Raw genomic sequence first — 19,458 nt, 5'->3', positions numbered from 1 at the left:
TTTTGAAAAAAGTCAAGACTGAAAATTTTTACGTTTCATCAATTCAAGGGTATTAACTCTCATGGTTTATTATTTTTCAATGTGAATTCCGACTGATTCTGTGGATATTTTTATGGCATTTTGGGGCATAATCCAGTAAGTGATGGATCGTTCACAAATCTTTCTCTGAATAAATATTTAACGGTCTCCTTCTCCAACTTTCCATCACATGTTATCGTGTATTGTCCGTTGAATATAGGATTGAACAGGCAGGTCAGCAACTTGAAACAAAATGGCGTCGTTCGCGTTCGCTAAGAATATGAGCACGCGCTTTGAATATGTATAAATATGTGTACACAATTGATTTTTGCCCATGACCTTCAGGGCTCAGCCAATAGATCTGTAAAGTCCACTCGTCGTATTGATTTTAGTATTTTCCGAAAAAGACCTCTTGGGCGAATGAACATAGTGAAAGCCCTGTACACTGAGAGTAAAACACACAAGCTTTTTATGTATTGAGTATAATTTCAAAATGTAATGTTTAAGATGAGAAAGATCAGTTTAAAGCAAATTAAGCCCCCAAGCATTAATTACAGGTTAATTTCCTCTTTTTTTTATTGTCTGCACCAAAGACATGCAAAATAAATATAACTTCCATGCTTAGCAAAAGAAGTTCCTGTTTGAACAAAAAATGATAAAAATGACTGCTTTTGTTGTTGGGTCAGAATATCAGACCAAAGTGCCAAGTTTAGAGAATTAAAAAAAAAATGTATATATAACAGTTTGCATATAATTTGGCTTCTTTTTTAATCAGTTTTTTTTTATTCCCATCCCAGAGGTGCAATATTGTTTTAAACCAGATGACTGGAAAGAACTGAATTTTTCCTATTTTTATGCCAAATTTGGTGTCAACTGACAAAGTATTTGCAGAGAAAATGGCAATGTTAAAGTTTACCATGGACACACACACACACACACACACACACACACACACACACACACACACACACACACACACATACACACACAGAGACAACCAAACACAGGGTTAAAACATAGACTTACTTTGTTTACGCAAGTGAGTCAAAAACAACCAAAAAACAAAACAAAACAAAAACAAAAACAAAAACAAAAAAGAAAAAAAAGGGGGGCATGGACATTAGTTATTCAATCACATGAGGCGATAAACTGACTGAGCTACCGTGTGCAGCATGCACCCATTGCGCGCACGTAAAAGAACCCACGGCAACAAAAGTGTTGTCAGTAGCAAAAGTCTGAAGAACATTCCACTCTCTACTAGTGTGTGCGTGACTGACTGACACCGGGAACGAATGGTGAAACGCCTGAAGGCAGCTGTCAATCGATTCCACTCAGGTAGGCAGCCTGTTGTGCAAATTACTCCGTGTTTGTAAATCGCTTCTAGTTTGGTCTGTGACTGAGGACAGGCGTTAGTCCTGTATTGTATTGCATCGTATCGTATCGTATTGCATCGTATCGTATCGTATTGTATTGTATCGTATTGTATTGCATCGTATCGTATCGTATCGTATCGTATCGTATCGTATCGTATTACTCTTTTTTGTCAGCACAGATTTCTCTGTCTGAAACTCGGGCTGCTCTCCCCGGGGAGAGCACGTCGCTACACTGAGAGCGCCACTGGTGACTTTGCCCTGATTCGAACTAGGGCGCTCAGATTCTCTCGCTTCCTGTGCGGACGCGTTACCGCTAGGCCATATAGTATAAGTATCAATGTCAATGATAATGATAACAACAACAACTGACAACAAGATGACATCAGTATTGAGAAAAGATTTGTAATCCTGACCTGCATTATTCGTGACACGCATGTTTGAAATTCCACGTTAACTAACACGCGATGGCCCTTGATTCTGGAAATCTCCTCCATGAAATATCAGACACTGCTCGAATGTCACATCTTTCGGCCCCAGTTTAAAAACTCTGATTTGAAAACATGTCTTCAAACAATATTTCCAGCCATTGATCTTTCTCGCCATGGCAGTCTTTGTGAGTGTTTGTGCGCGCGCGCGCGTGTGTGTGTTCTGTGTCACTGCGTATACCTACGTGTGCGTAGTGTGTGTGTTCTGTGTCACTGCGTATACCTACGTGTGCGTAGTGTGTGTGTTCTGTGTCACTGCGTGTACCTACGTGTGCGTAGTGTGTGTGTTCTGTGTCACTGCGTGTACCTACGTGTGCGTAGTGTGTGTGTTCTGTGTCACTGCGTGTACCTACGTGTGCGTAGTGTGTGTGTTCTGTGTCACTGCGTGTACCTACGTGTGCGTAGTGTGTGTGTTCTGTGTCACTGCGTGTACCTACGTGTGCGTAGTGTGTGTGTACGTGTACAGAGCATAACTACCGACTGTGTGCTTTTCAGTGTGACAGACATGCAATATGTAGAACCGTCTTTGTGTTTATAGATGTATATATATATATGTTGTTGTTATTTCTTGTATATCTTCATGTGGTGTTGTTTGCCATTATGCACTACGTATTGTTTCGTGTGAGGCACCTAACAGCCCATCTTTGTGCCATGTACAAGTGCTATACCTTCTTTTTTTTGACAGCTCTTCTGACTCATAGAGAAACGACAGTATTGTGGCGGGAACTGACACGAATAAATAAATAAATAAATAAATAATAGATAGATGAATAAATAAACAAATAAAAAAATATAAATAAAATACATGAATAAATAAACAAATATGAGCATCGACCTCGATTGAAACACAGTGATATGAACCAGAACAAATGTGAGGCATGTGTAACCATGACATTGATAATAACTTTAAGAGAATAATTAATGATCATAATAAGAATACATCAACCTTAAATTTTCACCCGTCGAAATTTCAGACCAAGGGACATAACCCATTCGACCACGCAGAAAAAATCTCGATAACAATTTTCATTAACTCCCGTTGTTGAACAATAATGGTTTCAGTTCAGTTGTTAGTGTGTGTGTGTGTGTGAACTGTGATGATTGGTGATGCCTTTCAGCTCTGCCATGGCCGTGCTCAATCGGCTGGTCTGTCAAGCAAAGTGAACTGATTTGTGGAATGGATTGTGGAATGGGTTGTGGAATATCTATCATCGGCAGCAGAGCAAAGAGAACGGGAGGGTACAAAGATCTGAAATATGTCAGAGAGGTATCGGGGTGCAGTTCCATACGACATGGTAGCAGAGACATTTCGGCTTTGTATTTGATTCTTTGCTCAGTGGGTAGTTGTCCAATATATACAATGGATTTTCCTGATATCACTAGTCATCACTTTGGTCTCATAATTATGTATAATCAGTAAGGACGCTATATAAACGTACATTATTATTATTGATCTTATGGAAAATGAACGAAGTGTAAAAAAAAAAGAAAAAAAAAAAAAGTCGCGTGATCATTATATCCTCAGGAAATTCCATCTTGTTGAAATGGGAGGAGTAGTGGACATTTAGAAAGATATTTGGAAAGTAAATGACCACGTATGCATTTATTGTAAGTAGGCCGACAATTATCGGGTTGAGTCATGCGCTTAAGTGTGACCATTAGTTGTTTTTTTTAGCATGTTCTCTTCTAGGTTCGTTTCAGCTTGTCTTGTAAGGAATCATAATTATCGGAATGTTCATTTGGTGTGTGTGTGTGTGTGTGTGTGTGTGTGATGTTGTTGTTATTGTTGTTGTGTGTTGTTGTTGCTGTTGTTAATGTTTTGTTGTTGTTTTTCTACGATTGTTTGACTGGAATGTTTTCAACCATAACAGGACTCTTTGCAGTTGTCTGGGCGATTTCCAGTTCCTGGAGTCCGTTGCACTGCTTGGTTCTAACCTTTTGACAGTTACACGTGACTAAATGCCTACGTTGACCGAACTACGCCATTGGTCAGTTCCATACTACACACAGTTAGTAGCGGGTTATGACCATACTAGGCTCTTCCGTCCGAGCAATGCAACTGGCTCCTGGAGTCTAAGTTTACTTTGAGAAATGCGCTTTGCAAATGCCATTCATTATTATCAGCGTAACAAAAATAAAAACAAAGATGATAACAACGGATTGGAGGACAATGGTGACTGGGTGGAAAGGGGTGTTTCATGTCAGCATACGTTAGCTGGTTTCCCATTGATCAGACCTACAGGTTTTCATCCTTGGTAACACTGTCTTTCGTTTTGAACAAGTTCAAGCCATCTCGTTCACCTGCGATTCGCGGTAACGTATGTATTTCAAACAGTTGTTTTGTGCTTCCCATTCGACCATACACTCCGAGTTAAAAGACATTTGTGTTTTCTCAACTTTTATGTGACGTTGTTGTGTATTTGGAAATGTTTGTTCTGGGAATGAAGATTATTTTGCAGTAATCCTCCATACTCCAATAGGAGTGAAAGGATAATTATAACTTTTAACTTAAAACTTGAAACTTGACGAATATCATGTCAAAATGTTACTGTTTGCATTCAAACTAATGCGCGCGCACACACACACAAATACACACGTCAGGTGGCAAGATGTAAAATGTATTTCAATCATCTTAAATGTATTTCAATCATCTTAAATGTATTTCAATCATCTTAAATGTATTTCAATCATCTTAAATGTATTTCAATCATCATCTATAATTTGTTATCGTTGACGTTGTGTCCCCTAACCTGACCAACGTGAAATTGTGCTGAAAGGGACGCCGCTCCCCAGATATTACATTGGATAAATTTTGAAGAAAAAAAATACACACTTCCCGATTGTCAAGTGCAGGGAGGTACAGCCACCACTTACCCCTGCCCCTAAACATGGAACAGTCATTCAAGGCGTCACCAAGACAATACAGTCATTCAAGGCGTCACCAAGACAATACAGTCATTCAAGGCGTCATCAAGGCGTCACCAAGACAATAGTCATTCAAGGCGTCATCAAGGCGTCACCAAGACAATAGTCATTCAAGGCGTCATCAAGGCGTCACCAAGACAATACAGTCATTCAAGGCGTCACCAAGACAATAGTCATTCAAGGCGTCACCAAGACAATAGAGTCATTCAAGGCGTCACCAAGACAATACCAGAAGTCCGGCGGAAGAAAACCCACCACAAACCGATCCCCATTCGCCTTGTTTACTTGCATGGATGAGGCGACCCACTGACCCACCTTGGCTGTACTTGATACATCAGCCATTAAAAACCTGTCCAGAATCTTCAGGGAAGAAGGGAGGGAATTTGGGGGGTGAACAGGACACGGACACGGCCATTTCGCTGTTCAATAAAGGCTGTGGCCCCTCAAGAAAGGCATGCCGGGGACAAGCATTGCACTACACGTGGGTGAACGGACTGACATGCACGGACAACACAGAGGACAGAGAGAAGGAAGACAGCGAGGGAGAGAGAAGCAGGAGAGACAGGGGCCAAAGTCCCGCTTGTGCCAGTGCAGGACGGGCTTTGCCACTCCATGCTGGCCACTCACTTGCTCTGAAGACATGATGGTCTGGACGCAAGTCATTCGGATGAGACGATAAACCGAGGTCCCGTGTGTAGCATGCACTTGGCAAACGTACGTACAGGAATCCACGGCAACAACAGTTGTCCCTGGCAATATTTCAAAGTAAAATCCACTCCAATACACAAACACACAGACGAGCGCGCGCGAGCGCGTGTGTGTGTGTGTGTGTGTGTGTGTGTGTGTGTGTGTGTGTGTGTCTGTGTGTTTGTATCTGTGTGTGTGCATGACTGAATCCTGACTGAATGCCACAAGAAACTAAAGGCACCTCTCAGTTGGCTCCACCCAGGTAGGCAGCCTGTTGTGCAATGACTCAGTGTTCGTAAAGCGCTCAGAGCTTGGTCTCTGACCGAGGATATGCAATAAATATATGTAAGCATCCATACCAACCAACATGAAAAAAGAAAAAGAAGGAAACAAAAGCTTCATGACAACACGACAGACTGCTGTGTGCGGGCACGGTATCTATACTGGCTGTACGAACTACACTTCTGAGTCATGTTTCAGTGTAGTATGTATCATTTGAAGTGGAGCATGCGTTTTGTAAAGAAATCACATGGTGTCACGTGAAGCAGGTGACTGAAGGGCACAGTAGTCGTCACACGGTGTCACGTGAACCACGTGACTGAAGGGCACGCACGCTCACACACAATCACTCCCCCTCCCTGACACATAAAGACAAAGGCAGATATGACACGGTGTCACGTGAACCACGTGACTGAAGGGCACAGTAGTCGTCACACGGTGTCACGTGAAGCAGGTGACTGAAGGGCACAGTAGTCGTCACACGGTGTCACGTGAACCACGTGACTGAAGGGCACAGTAGTCGTCACACGGTGTCACGTGAAGCGGGTGACTGAAGGGCACAGTAGTCGTCACACGGTGTCACATGAACCACGTGACTGAAGGGCACAGCAGTCGTCACACGGTGTCACGTGAACCACGTGACTGAAGGGCACAGTAGTCGTCACACGGTGTCACGTGAAACAGGTGACTGAAGGGCACAGTAGTCGTCACACGGTGTCACGTGAAGCAGGTGACTGAAGGGCACAGTAGTCGTCACACGGTGTCACGTGAAACAGGTGACTGAAGGGCACAGCAGTCGTCACACGGTGTCACGTGAAGCGGGTGACTGAAGGGCACAGCAGTCGTCACACGGTGTCACGTGAAGCGGGTGACTGAAGGGCACAGTAGTCGTCACACGGTGTCACGTGAAACAGGTGACTGAAGGGCACAGTAGTCGTCACACGGTGTCACGTGAAGCGGGTGACTGAAGGGCACAGTAGTCGTCACACGGTGTCACGTGAAGCGGGTGACTGAAGGGCACAGTAGTCGTCACACGGTGTCACGTGAAGCGGGTGACTGAAGGGCACAGCAGTCGTCACACGTTCACATGATTCTACGTGCTGTTGAAGATGATGACGTTTCAAGAGAAAACATAGCCTTCACCGCAAAGGACAACACAAAGTCTAAACAAAAAAAAGAAGAAAAAAAAAGAAAGAGAAATGGCACCAAGTGTCAATGGCACAACAGTCATCGCTGATTCTCTCAACTCCCTCCCTCCCTCCCTCCCTCTCCCCTTCATTGTTTTCAGCTCTTTTTTTTTTTTTTTTTGTCCCCAAAGGACACTGTCATAGCTGCAAGCTGATTACGCTCTGCAGAAAAAAATAACATTATAATGTACTCACAGTGTTATTTTTCTACAGTTCTTAAACCAAGGACCCTTAAACAAAATGTGAAGTATTCAAGAGAGACTGAGAGAGAGAGTTATGGAACGTTGTGAGGACAGCAATCCGGAATCAACACTAAGTCACACCAAAAAGGATGCACAACGCCACACAATGGGAGGCCCAACAATGCACAACGAATAATAATAATAATAATAATAATGGATACTTATATAGCACACTATCCAGATATCTGCTCTAGGCGCTTTACAAAAACGCTTTTGTTAACATAAAATATTACATCAATGTTACATACACACACCAAAATGTGACGATACACACACACACACACACACACACACAATGCATAATACATTTTAACATACATGTGTATCTAACAGCTAACCCTAACACATACACGCACATAGGCAGGCAGAAATTTATATAAACACATGCACACTATACACATTCATATACATGCATGTAGTTATGTACACATACGTATGTATACACACATAGTCAAGCACAACTAACGCAAAGGAAGTGGACCTGCCACAATTGAACTTATTGCTGAGGGAAAAGGTGAGTTTTGAGACGAGATTTAAAAGATGCGAGGGAATCAGAATGACGAACAGACTGAAAAACCACTGACTGAAAAACTCACAGACTGAAATACTCCCGGGAGTTGTTCTGGCTATTACTGCTGGGTCTTATTTTGGTTGCAGAGTTGAACTGGTTCGTTACACTAACAAACATAATGGAGACGTCATGACCAGCATTCAGTTAAAAAAAAATCAACAACAAACAAACGCACAAGAATCATATTTATGACAGTAAATAACATTTGGGAATTATGTATAAAAAAAAAAAGGATCAAACTCACGACCAAAGTGCGGATATTTAACTGAAATCCGTCTTTCTCTGATGATTTTTTAAAACAGTGATGCAATGCTGTGCGCAAAAGAAGTTCGCAACTTTTCATAAACAGCAATTCTCATAGGATTCAGCATCCACAGTGTTGAGCAAGATCGACGTGTGCTCAAAAACTGAGTCAGAGATACATGTTCCTTTTTTCTTGGCAGGGAACAGTCACGGATAGTCTGCGAAGCAGAAAACCGGAGAACGCTTCTGCACTGGCTCTCACACAAAAATACTCCACACGGACAGAAAATCACGGGTCAAATCCCCGCCGCCCCGCAGGAAGACTGAACGAGGGAGGTGGTGAGGAGAGATGGGGCACACAGCACTAAGGCGCAGTTCGCCCAGGATGAGCAAGATGGAAAGCCGCCCTTGGCCGTGTGTGCTCTCCGAGGAAAAAAACCTCAAGTTACTCTCTGAACACCACACACCGTCATGTCTCTCTCTCTCTCTCTCTCTCTCATACACAGACACACACATACATATATGTGAGAGAGAGGCAAAATGCACCATGCAAAGGCAAGTACAACGTGCACGTAAAAATCGCATGAAGGTGTTTTTTTTAAACATAATAAGTGTACACACACACACACACACACACACACACACACACACACACTCCGCTCGCACGACTGATATCCCTTTCAAGAAGTACGCCTCCACACCTCATCCCCAACCTCCTCCACCAACCACCTCCCAATCAAAACCCCACCCCCGCACACACACCCCTCCCCTCAGACACACGTCCAGTGTCATCAATAGGACAGATTCAGCGCTTCATCTTCATTGTCTTTGGGCGGCAAGAGTTCCTCCCCGGACTTGAACAGCGTCTGACGTAGGGTGGCGTCATCGGAGTGACGTCCGTAAACGTCAATGTGGTACAGCAGCAGCTCCAGCGTGTAGATGGTCTTGACGGACAGGTGGTGGAAGGTGATGGTCAGCTGGCTGCAGCAGTTAGGGCCCTGCACACAGCGTCGTCATCGTCATCACGTGCAGTGGTGGCCTAGTGGTAACACTTCCGCCTAGCAAGCCAGAGTCTGAACGCACTGGTTCGAATCCCACACTCGCCAGTATTTTCTTTCCCCCCCCCCCCCTCCAGTAGACCTCGAGTGGTGGTCTGGACGCTAGTCATTCGGATGAGACAATAAACCGAGGTCCCGCGTGCAGCATGCATTTAGCGCACGTAAAAGAACCCACGGCAACGAAAGGGGTGTCCCTGGCAAAATTATGTAGAAAAATCCACCTCGATAGGAAAACAAACAAACAAACAAAAACACACACAAAAAAAACCAACCCACAGGTGGCGCTTTCAGTGCAGCGACAAGCTCTCTCAAGGGACAGCAACCTGAATTTCACACAGAGAAATCTGTTGTGACAAAAAGAGTAATACAATACAATATGATTATCCGTGTGCTGATCACTGATCAGAAGTCCGCGACATCTCTGACTGCACAGGGAGAGGGAGTGCCGGGGGGAGGGGAGGGGGGGGGGGTTGGGGAGGAGGGGGGGGGGGGGGGGTCGTGGCAGTCAAGTCTACATAATTGCTGCTGTCACCATTGTTGTTGTTCTTTTTGTTGTCTCTCCATCTTCTTCTCGTTTTTCTTCTTCACAACACTTCTGGCGACCTTGCTGGCTGAGGGGGGTTGGGGCTGGGGGAGGGGGTGGGGTGGTGCATTATCACAAAACAAGCAAATAGGAACAATAGGAAATAATTTCTTTGTCAATTCAAAAAACTCTTTAAATGATCATTATCATCATTACTACGCTTCTCCAAGATCCATTCCTTGTCCTGCAGATACAGCGCCAACAATAAAGACAAACAAAGTGAAGAAAGAACTGTTCACATGTTTCATTTATCCTTTCTTTTTGTGGAACCGAAGGGAGTGGGGATGAGGGTGAACTGATGGAACGCAAAGAATCACAGGAGAAGACAGTTCAGGAAGATGCCACAGCCAGACCATCATAATCATGCCAACTGCCTGTAACGGCTGAGTGGTCTATCAAGATAAGTAGCGCAGTCCCGTGTGCAGCATGCACTTGGCGAACGTAGAGAACCCAAGGCAACAATAGGGTTGTTCCTGGCAAAATTCTGTAGAAAAATCTACTTCGACAGGAAAAACAAATAAAAAAAACTGCACGCAGGGAAAAAAAAAGAAAAAAAAAAGGGGTGGCGCTGTAGTGTAGCGAGTCCAACACGCTCTCCCTGGGGAGAGCAGCCCGAATTTCACACAGAGAAATCTGCTGTGATAAAATGAAATACAAATACAAATAAGATCACGTCACCAACGTATGTCTCAAACCATGTAGAATTCAAATCCATTTAAAAACATTGATTTCCCTCAGGAACTGGAAAATGGGGCTCCCGGAATGGAGCCCACCATATCTGTAGTACTAACTCAATTGTTGCCACAAACTTGGTTCAGATCGTTTTCTTATTGCGTACGAGTTTTTGAATATCAAAATTCAAAGCCCATACATTATGATGCAAAGCTTCCTGATCTGACTGCTCTTTTGTTGCATTTAACGTCTGTCTGTTTATATGTTTGTTGTATGTCCGTCTGTGTCTAATCTTTTGATTTTCTCGTTTCTTTTTTATGGGGGTGGGAGGGCGCTACATTTTCCCCCTCCCGATGTTACACTGCATGTTGACATTTAATAACAACGATAATAATAATAATCATCATTTAATTCATAAAGCGCCTTTCCATGTAAAACATGCACAACTGCACTGCACAATGTAGAAACCAATGTTTAAAAAAACACATTTAAAAACTAAAGTGAAAAAAAACTTTCATGCACAACCCTTTACGGGCAATTTCTAGTGCCCAGTTAAAAAAACAAACACAGATATTGCCAGACTCATGCTCCGTAAACCCAGGCATGAGAGCGCTGCATCACTGCTCTGAACACTTCACTGGCTTTCTGTTTAAAGCAAGAATCCAATACAAAGTAGCATGTCTCTGCTTTCAGTGTCTCTATCACAACAATATGCCACCGTATCTTTCAGATCTTCTCCATCTGTACCGTCCCTCTAGGTCGCTGCGCTCATTTGACACCTCTCTGCTGACAGTTCCTCGGTTCTCCCTGGAAACGAATGACTGGGCTGGCAAACAGCAAAACTGAACCCACCAGTACAGCGGTGTGAGTACCCACCATCTGTTTGGGGTGGATGGAGTAGCCCGAGTCCCGGGCCGTGAAGTAGGCCTCCTGCAAGTGGCCCGGGTGGAAGGTCTCACGGCCGTACACGTCCACCGTGGTGTGGGGCTGGATGCCCAGGGCGTACAGACACTTGCCCACCTCCACGTCCTCGTCCGGCTCCTGGGGCCTGCACAACACAGCCACGTGCAGCACGTCAATGTGTGTGCGGACAGTCACGGGGAAGGGGCGGGGTGGGGGCGGGGGGAGACCTGATATTGTTACTTATGTAGAGGCGCACAGAGAGAGAGACAGAGACAGAGAGAGAGAGAGATTTATGGGAGAGGGGAGAGGGAGGAAGAGAAAGGGAGAGAGAGTGTGTGTGAGAGAGAGAAATTGATGGGAAAGAGAGAGACAAGGTGAGGGGGGAGGGAGTGAGAGAAAGAGAGACTGATAGGAGAGGGAGGGAGAGAGAGACACACACACACACACACACACAAAGAGAGAGATATTTATATTAATGGGAGAGAGAGGGATACTTACATTAATGGGAGAGAGAGAGAGATGGGGAGGGAGGGAGAGAGAGGCTGATACAGTGAGAGTGAGAGAGACAGAGAGAGAGAGGGGGGGCGGTGGGTACGTGTAATCAGTTGCTGATTAATGTGCAACTCAACAAATCACTCAGTTGATCCAGTACCACACAGTGCCATCCTGTTGTCAGTCAATGATGTCATTCTGCCTGTAACTCTGTGTGTGTGTGTGTGTGTGTGTGTGTGTGTGTGTGTGTGTGTGTGTGTGTGTGTGTGTGTGTGTGTGTGTGTGTGTGTGTGTGTGTGCTCGAGTGCACGTGCATGTATATGTGTGCGTGTATATGTATGTGTGTGTGTGTGTTCTTCCGTTTAATCACATTGTGATTTTAGAGGAAATGCATGTATCATTGTATGTGTGTGCACAAGTGTGTACACCTGTGAACGTATGCGTATGTTCTGCCTGAACACACACACACACATGTTTGCGCGCGCACACATACACACACACACACACACACACACACACACACACGAGCACGCGCGCGCGCAAAACTGCCAAGAAAAGTCAAACGTAAAGTAGCAGTGCACTGGCAGCAGCACGGAAGTTCCACAGCATAGGATCAGGGCTGGGGGCTTCTCCCCAGACCACCTGCAGTGGGGTGGTGTAAGGAAGACATCCACAGCAGGAGGCTGGAGACTCTGGGTGTGCAGGATCAAACCCCACACCCACCACGAGTTTCCCTCCACTGGACCTCGAGTGGTGGTCTACACGCTAGTCATTCGGATGAGACGATAAACCGACGCCCCTTGTGTAACATGCACTTAGCGCACGTCAAAGAACTCACGGCAACATGAGAGTTGTGAATTTTCCTGGCTAAATTCTGTACAAAAATCCACTTTGACAGTAAAATAAGTACACTGTTGTGTAATGTTATGTCTTGGTTTTATGAAATATGTTTCCCACTGAAATGTGTCTTGATTTCATGAAATGTGTTTAACATTGTATTGTAATGTCTTTATTTGTGTTTTACATTGTACTGTAATGTCTTTATTTCACGAAATGTGTTTAACATTGTACTGTAATGTCTTTATTTCACGAAATGTGTTTTACATTGTACTGTAACGTCTTCATTTCACGAAATGTGTTTTACATTGTACTGTAATGTCTTGATTTCATGAAATGTGTTTAACATTGTACTGTAATGTCTTTATTTCATGAAATGTGTTTTACATTGTACTGTAATGTCTTTATTTCAAGAAATGTGTTTTACATTGTACTGTAATGTCTTTATTTCAAGAAATGTGTTTTACATTGTACTGTAATGTCTTTATTTCATGAAATGTGTTTTACATTGTACTGTAATGTCTTTATTTCATGAAATGTGTTTTTCACTGTAATGTAATGTCTTGGTTTCATGAAACTATTTTACACTGTTGTGTAATACTATGTCTTGGTTTTATGAAACTGTTTTACACTGTAATGTTATGTCTTGGTTTTATGAAACTGTTTTACACTGTAATGTTATGTCTTGGTTTTATGGAACTGTTTTACACTGTAATGTTTTGTCTTGGTTTTATGGAACTGTTTTACACTGTAATGTTGTGTCTTGGTTTTATGGAACTGTCTTACACTGTAATGTTATGTCTTGGTTTTATGGAACTGTTTTACACTGTAATATCTTGGTTTTATGAAACTGTTTTACACTGTAATGTTATGTCTTGCTTTCATGAAACTGTCTTAAACTGTTATGTCTTGGTTTTATGGAACTGTTTTACACTATAGTGTAACGTTATGTCTTGGTTTTATGGAACTCTTACACTGTAATGTTATGTCTTGGTTTTATGAAACTGTTCTATGCTGTTATGTCTTTATTTCATGAAATGTGTTTTACATCATACTGTGATGCCTGTTTCATGAAATGTGTTTCACACTTCAATGTAAAGTAACGAGTTGGTTTTATGAAACTGTTTCGCACTGTAGTGCCAATGTAATGTCCTGGTTTTATTAAAAAAAATGTTTTACGCTGCACTGTAAAGTCTTGGTTTCATCGACTACGTTTTAGTGAACCTGACAACGGCCGGCTCTTTCTCTGCTCTGAGCCTTCACCGCCAGAAAACCTGTCCCCGCTGGGAACGGGGTATATCCTATATTACTCTCACTGTCACTAACAGGCGCACACACACACACACACACACACACACACACACACACACATATACGGAGACAAGGAACAGCCTGAGCACGCACACACACGTGCACACGTACCAGCACGCAGCACGCGCGCACGAGAACCACCCAGCCCCCCTACCTGCACACTCCGCCGTTTTCTGGCAGTCCTTTCTCCACCATGATCCTCAGTGCCTGCCGGCTGAGGACATAGCTGGCTCCTCCACTCATGTAGCCGTTGCCCGCTTTCCACCTGCACACAGCATCAGTCTTGGATACAGGGCTGGGGGGTGGGGGGGGTGGGGGTGAGGCGGGGGACGCGGGGGGGGGGGGAGGGCTTGGAGGGTCAGAAGCTCACGTAACTGAATAAGGAAGTAGTGCTGTTTTGTTGCGTAAATAAATGAAGAAAAAAAAAGAATAAGAAGAAAGTAGCAGTTGTACAATTTATGGAGACATGGCAGGAAGTGAAGCAGCAATCACCCTCTCTCTCTCTGTCAGTCTGTCTCTCTCTCTCTCTCTCTCTCTCTCTCTCTCTCTCACTGACACGAATACAGACACGGACAAAGAGATAAAGAAGCACACGCGCACACACACGCACACACACACACACACACATACACACACACTAAACTGGTCCCGTCGAAGTTGGGGTTGCCGCAGCCGTCTTCCTAGCATTCTTCCAAAAACACGGCAATGTTCTATTCTGTGGCACTTCATTTACAGTCAACACACACACACACACACACACACACACACACACACACACACACACACACACACACACACACACGAAATGCTTTATTCTGAAAACACCGAGGCCCTAAACTGATGGTAGCAATCATACACCGTGACCAGTTACACAAGTGAATCTTGTAACAGGACAAAGAGTTCCGGATCAGACAGTAAGAACTGTTTTAAGAAAAGTGTCTGAAAACGTTCATTTTTATTTCAATTTTGTAATCGAAGTTACAACCACAAGTAATGTACTTAATGTTTTTTAAGTGTAGAATGTCAAATTAGATACTACAATCTCGTTTCTGGAGGACAAAAACAAATCAAATCTAAACCGACTTAGATGCGAGAGATAGAGAGAGAGAGAAGGAGAGGCAGAGAGAGACAGAGAGAGAGAGAGAAGGAGAGGCAGAGAGAGACAGAGAGAGAGAGAAGGAGAGGCAGAGAGAGACAGAGAGAGAGAAGGAGAGGCAGAGAGAGACAGAGAGAGAGAGAAGGAGAGGCAGAGAGAGACAGAGAGAGAGAGAAGGAGAGGCAGAGAGAGATAGAGAGAGAGAAGGAGAGGCAGAGAGAGACAGAGAGAGAGAGAGAAGGAGAGGCACAGAGAGACAGAGAGAGGAGAGGCAGAGAGAGACAGAGAGAGAGAGAGAAGGAGAGGCAGAGAGAGACAGAGAGAGAGAGAGAGGCAGAGAGACAGAGAGAGAGAAGGAGAGGCAGAGAGAGACAGAGAGAGAGGAGAGGCAGAGAGAGACAGAGAGAGAGAGAGGAGAGGCAGAGAGAGACAGAGAGAGAGAGAAGGAGAGGCAGAGAGAGAAGGAGAGGCAGAGAGAGACAGAGGGAGAGAAGGAGAGGCAGAGAGAGACACAGAGAGAGAGAGAAGGAGAGGCAGAGAGACAGAGAGAGAGAAGGAGAGGCAGAGAGACAGAGACAGAGAAGGAGAGGCAGAGAGAGACAGAGAGAGGAGAGGCAGAGAGAGACAGAGGGAGAGCGAGCGAGCAGGTAAGCACACACACCAAAAAACAAACAAAAAAAACCCAAAACCTTTTGCTTTGATAGTGATGTCCCAGATACACGGGGTTGTCCGGCGAATACCGCGACAGGAGGAGTCTGAGGTTTTCCACAATGAGATAGGAGTCGTCATCCGCCTTGATGAACCAGTCAAACTTGTCCAGTTCGTGCTGGTACAGGTACTTCAGCGCCGCGAAAGTCTTCGCTGTTAAATGATCCCTGCCTTCTGGAACTGAGCACAAGTAAACAAATTAAAACAGTCAACCATCAATAAATAAACCAGTAACTGCTAGAAAAAGCATAAAGTCAAATAAATCAAAACAATCAGCCAACAAATGCATCAGTACCTGCAAGAAGGGCACAGAAATCAAACAAATTAACTCTCTCCATACGAACGGCGAAAGAGAAGGCGTTAACAGCGTTTCATCCCAATTACCATCATCAAAATATTGCAAGCGGAACGCTCTTATACTGAAGAGGTGAATGTTGACGAAGAATACCACAGTTCTGACGACGGAAGATAAAGGTTGGGTCATTCAGACACCCTCTGGACATCCGAGGGATCTGTGTAGAGGAGAAGAGAGGACTGGCCGTACTGAGTGAGTTAAAACAGTCCATCAATAAAAATTCTAAAAAAGAAAGATAATAAAACAGCCCCAATTACCCAAACATCAACCAACAAAAAGTCACTTGAGCACACAAATCAGTCCGTTCATTTATCAGCACCATTCAATCACCAATCCGTCCATTATGAAATAATCCATTTACATTCCACACGGTTCACCTCACTGATTTACAGTCTGCACAGCCTACGCCGTAAAGCCGTTGGTTTTGTGGTGAACCGACGTTCTCAAAGAGAAAAGAAGTCACATGCATGTTTTACCAAACACGTTTCATTAAGTGGTTAACGTAATGCGGATAATCCTTTACTCGTCAAAGTTTCGCCACTAAATTTCGCTAAAATGTTTGCCCAAGTTTAAATGAAAATGAGTTTTAAAAAAAGAAAAGAAAAAAAAGAATGAAAAAAAGAAGAAAAAAGGGGTATGTGTTTTAAATCTTCGATACTTGAGGCTGTCTTGATTTAATCAAAATGACGCATTTTGCTGACAGATCTGAAATGAAGTATACTGATTACAGACGTACAGCGATCTGATGCATACACTTCAATCTGCTTCTTCCTTTGGCCTAACTCAGTAAAGGGTCACTGGGGGGCGAACACTCCAGGTCTGTGGGTTGTGCGTCAAAGCCTGGGTCTCTGCAAGTGGTTTTCACGTGCATTCTGCAGTGTTGTCAGTCCATCGATTTTTCTGTCTTCCACTCTGTCTCCACCCTTCAACAGTTCTCTTGGAGGATTGTTTTGGCAAGGCCATCACGTGTTATTCTACACCTCTTGGTGACATTCCATGCAGGTGTCCAAAAGCCATAGATTCCATTCTACGCCACAACCTGTGATATTCGTCCTTCAGATTCGAAGATGACCATGGCTTAAAATATCAGATGGAAGATCGGTGGATGTGGGTCCGGAGGTGACTGATGAGGCCATTCCGGGCCCTGAAGGCTCGCCCTCATGTGGGGCACAAGTGAGTGGGTGCTGTTGTGGCAGTGGATGTTGATCGGGCCTTGCGCACAGCACGCTTTCGTTGCGCCTTGGCGATGCGCCTGGCTTCAGCTGCACGGGCTCCCGTGGTGATCTTGCTGCGCCAAGCTGGACTGCCCAGAGCGTGTGTCTCCAACGTGTTGATATCGACGCCCAGGTCTTTGAAGGACGATTTGAGGAAGTATTTGATGCGTTTCTTTTGCCCTCCAACTGAGCACTTGCCCTGACAATCTGTATGCGTGTCCAAAGCCACCAATACATCCTATGTCAATGACTGACAATATGTACTTCTCCAAAAGCCATAGATTCTATTCTATATCGATGACTGACAATCTATACTTCACCAAAAGCCACAGATTCTATTTTAAATCAATGACTGACAATCTCTATACGTGTCCAAAAAACCATAGATCTTTTCTATTCCAATGGCTAACAATCTTCATACATGTCCAAAAGCCATATTCTATACCATGCAGTCAAATTTTTTTTTTCTGGAGACAGGTGCTGACATTAAACCAAAGTGTAACTTGCATCACAGTTCTCTTTATTCACTCTGACTCATATACTCTTCAGAAGACAGTATCATTGATCCAACTCGCCCATTCTCTCACAGTTGCTTACTGTGGTTACTGGCAAAACACACTCGCACTTGCAAGCAGGCACGCATTTGTTAACACACACACTCTCTCTTTCCCTACTCCCCCCCCAAAACACCCCCTCCCACACACACACTACAGACATCTCTCTCTCTCTCCTACACCCCCCAGCCACTTCCCCCCTCCCACATCCCCCCCTCCACACACACACACCACAGTCATCAACCTACCCTCAGTGAGCACCAGCACCTCATCCTGGCTGAAGAAGTTGAGCGGAGAGGAGGACACAAACAGGTGACGTGTACACCTCTTGAGCCAGGTGGCGTTCACCGCCACGGCGTTCTCCTCCTTGCCGTGCATGGTGGTGACGAAACACAGCACCCTCACCTTGTCCGCCAGCTCGTCCGCTGTCTTTGTGCGGGTGTGCACTGTGGGAGATTGTCAGTCAAGTCAACAGCTAAAAAGCGCTGTGTGTGTGTGTATGTGTGTGTGTGTGTGTGTGTGTGTGCAATGCAGATCATCAAACAAGAAAGCATATCGGTGGGGGTCAGGGCGGGAGAGTGGTTACATAATAATACTGTTGTGGGGAGAGGGGGAAAGGGAGGGAGAGTGGTTACATAATAATACTGTTTTGGGGAGAGGGGGAAAGGGAGGGGGAAAGGGAGGGAGGGTGGTTACATAACAATACTGTTGTGGGGAGAGGGGGAAAGGGAGGGCGGGTGGTTACATAATAATACTGTTGTGGGGAGAGGGGGAAAGGGAGGGAGAGTGGTTACATAATAATACTGTTGTGGGGAGAGGGAGGGAGGAAGGGTGGTTACATAATGATACTGTTGTGGGGAGAGAGGGAGGCTGGGAGGGAGAGTGGTTACATAATGATACTGTAGTGGGGAGGAGGAGGCAGAGAGTGAGGGTGGTTACATAATAATACTGTTGTGGGGAGAGGGAGGGAGGGAGGGTGGTTACGTAATAATACTGTTGTGGGGAGAGAGGGAGGGAGGGAGAGTGGTTTCATAACAATAGTGTTGTGGGGAGAGGGGGGAAGGGAGGGCGGGTGGTTACATAACAATACTGTTGTGGGGAGTGTTCTGTGGATCTGTCCCAGACAATACGTATGGGGAATATTAAGGGAGATGGAGGGAGAGGGAGGGAGGGCTACGATTGGGAAGGGGGGGGGAGCAAGAGCGAGTAAGAGGGGAGTGACAAGGAGTGGGAGAAATGAGAAAGGGGTAGATGTTGGGAGATAAAATGGGGTAGGGAAAACAGTGAGAGAATTCAAGTGATGGTAGAAGAGAGAGAGAGAGGGTGGGAGAGAGGGAGAGACGGGAGAGAGAGAGGAACAGAAAGGGAAGAGTAAGAGAAAGGGGGAGAAGGGAAGATTTATATAGAGCAAGAAAGAAAGAGAGAGAGGGGAGGGGAGGGGGGGGGGCATGGAAAATAAACGTGAATGAGATAGTATAGTAGATGAGAGATACCTACAGACAGGACAGACTCTGTGTGTGTGTGTGTGTGTGTGTGTGTGTGTGTGTGCGTGCGCGCGCGTGAGAGAGAGAGAGAGACTGGTGGTGGAAGAGACAGAGTTATGCGTGAGAGAGACAAAGAGGGACAGAGAGAGAGACAGATGGACGGAAAGACAGAGGCATACAC

The 19,458-nt window shown here is 44.7% G+C and overlaps 1 protein-coding gene and 1 long non-coding RNA gene across 4 annotated transcripts in view; one reads left to right on the top strand and one right to left on the bottom strand.

The window, feature by feature from the left end:
* Positions 1 to 4,484: 4,484 nt before the first annotated feature.
* LOC143291685 (uncharacterized) lies at positions 4,485 to 7,947 on the top strand. Of its 2 annotated transcripts, none has more exons than XR_013056562.1 (2): positions 4,485 to 6,036; positions 6,452 to 7,947. It is a non-coding gene; the product is annotated as an uncharacterized LOC143291685 (long non-coding RNA). The 2 variants fall into 2 exon arrangements; XR_013056561.1 differs by having other exon boundaries at positions 6,222 to 7,947.
* Positions 7,948 to 8,088: 141 nt separating this feature from the next.
* Positions 8,089 to 19,458, bottom strand: part of LOC143291684 (glycoprotein-N-acetylgalactosamine 3-beta-galactosyltransferase 1-like) — a 25,534-nt gene continuing 14,164 nt past the window's right edge. For both annotated transcript variants that reach the window (XM_076601698.1, XM_076601697.1), the window contains 5 exons: positions 18,042 to 18,239; positions 15,652 to 15,850; positions 14,021 to 14,131; positions 11,200 to 11,371; positions 8,089 to 9,008 (listed from right to left, as the gene is read on the bottom strand). In XM_076601698.1, coding sequence (XP_076457813.1) covers positions 8,802 to 9,008; positions 11,200 to 11,371; positions 14,021 to 14,131; positions 15,652 to 15,850; positions 18,042 to 18,239 — 887 coding nt within the window. In that variant the 3' untranslated portion in view covers positions 8,089 to 8,801. The remainder of the gene's footprint in view (positions 9,009 to 11,199; positions 11,372 to 14,020; positions 14,132 to 15,651; positions 15,851 to 18,041; positions 18,240 to 19,458) is intronic.

This window comes from Babylonia areolata, chromosome 17 (assembly GCF_041734735.1).
Source record: "Babylonia areolata isolate BAREFJ2019XMU chromosome 17, ASM4173473v1, whole genome shotgun sequence".
In the NCBI taxonomy this organism is placed as follows: Eukaryota; Metazoa; Mollusca; class Gastropoda; order Neogastropoda; family Buccinidae; genus Babylonia; species Babylonia areolata.
The sequence above is the reverse complement of the archived record's forward strand: the minus strand, read 5'-3'. Positions and strand labels throughout refer to the sequence as shown.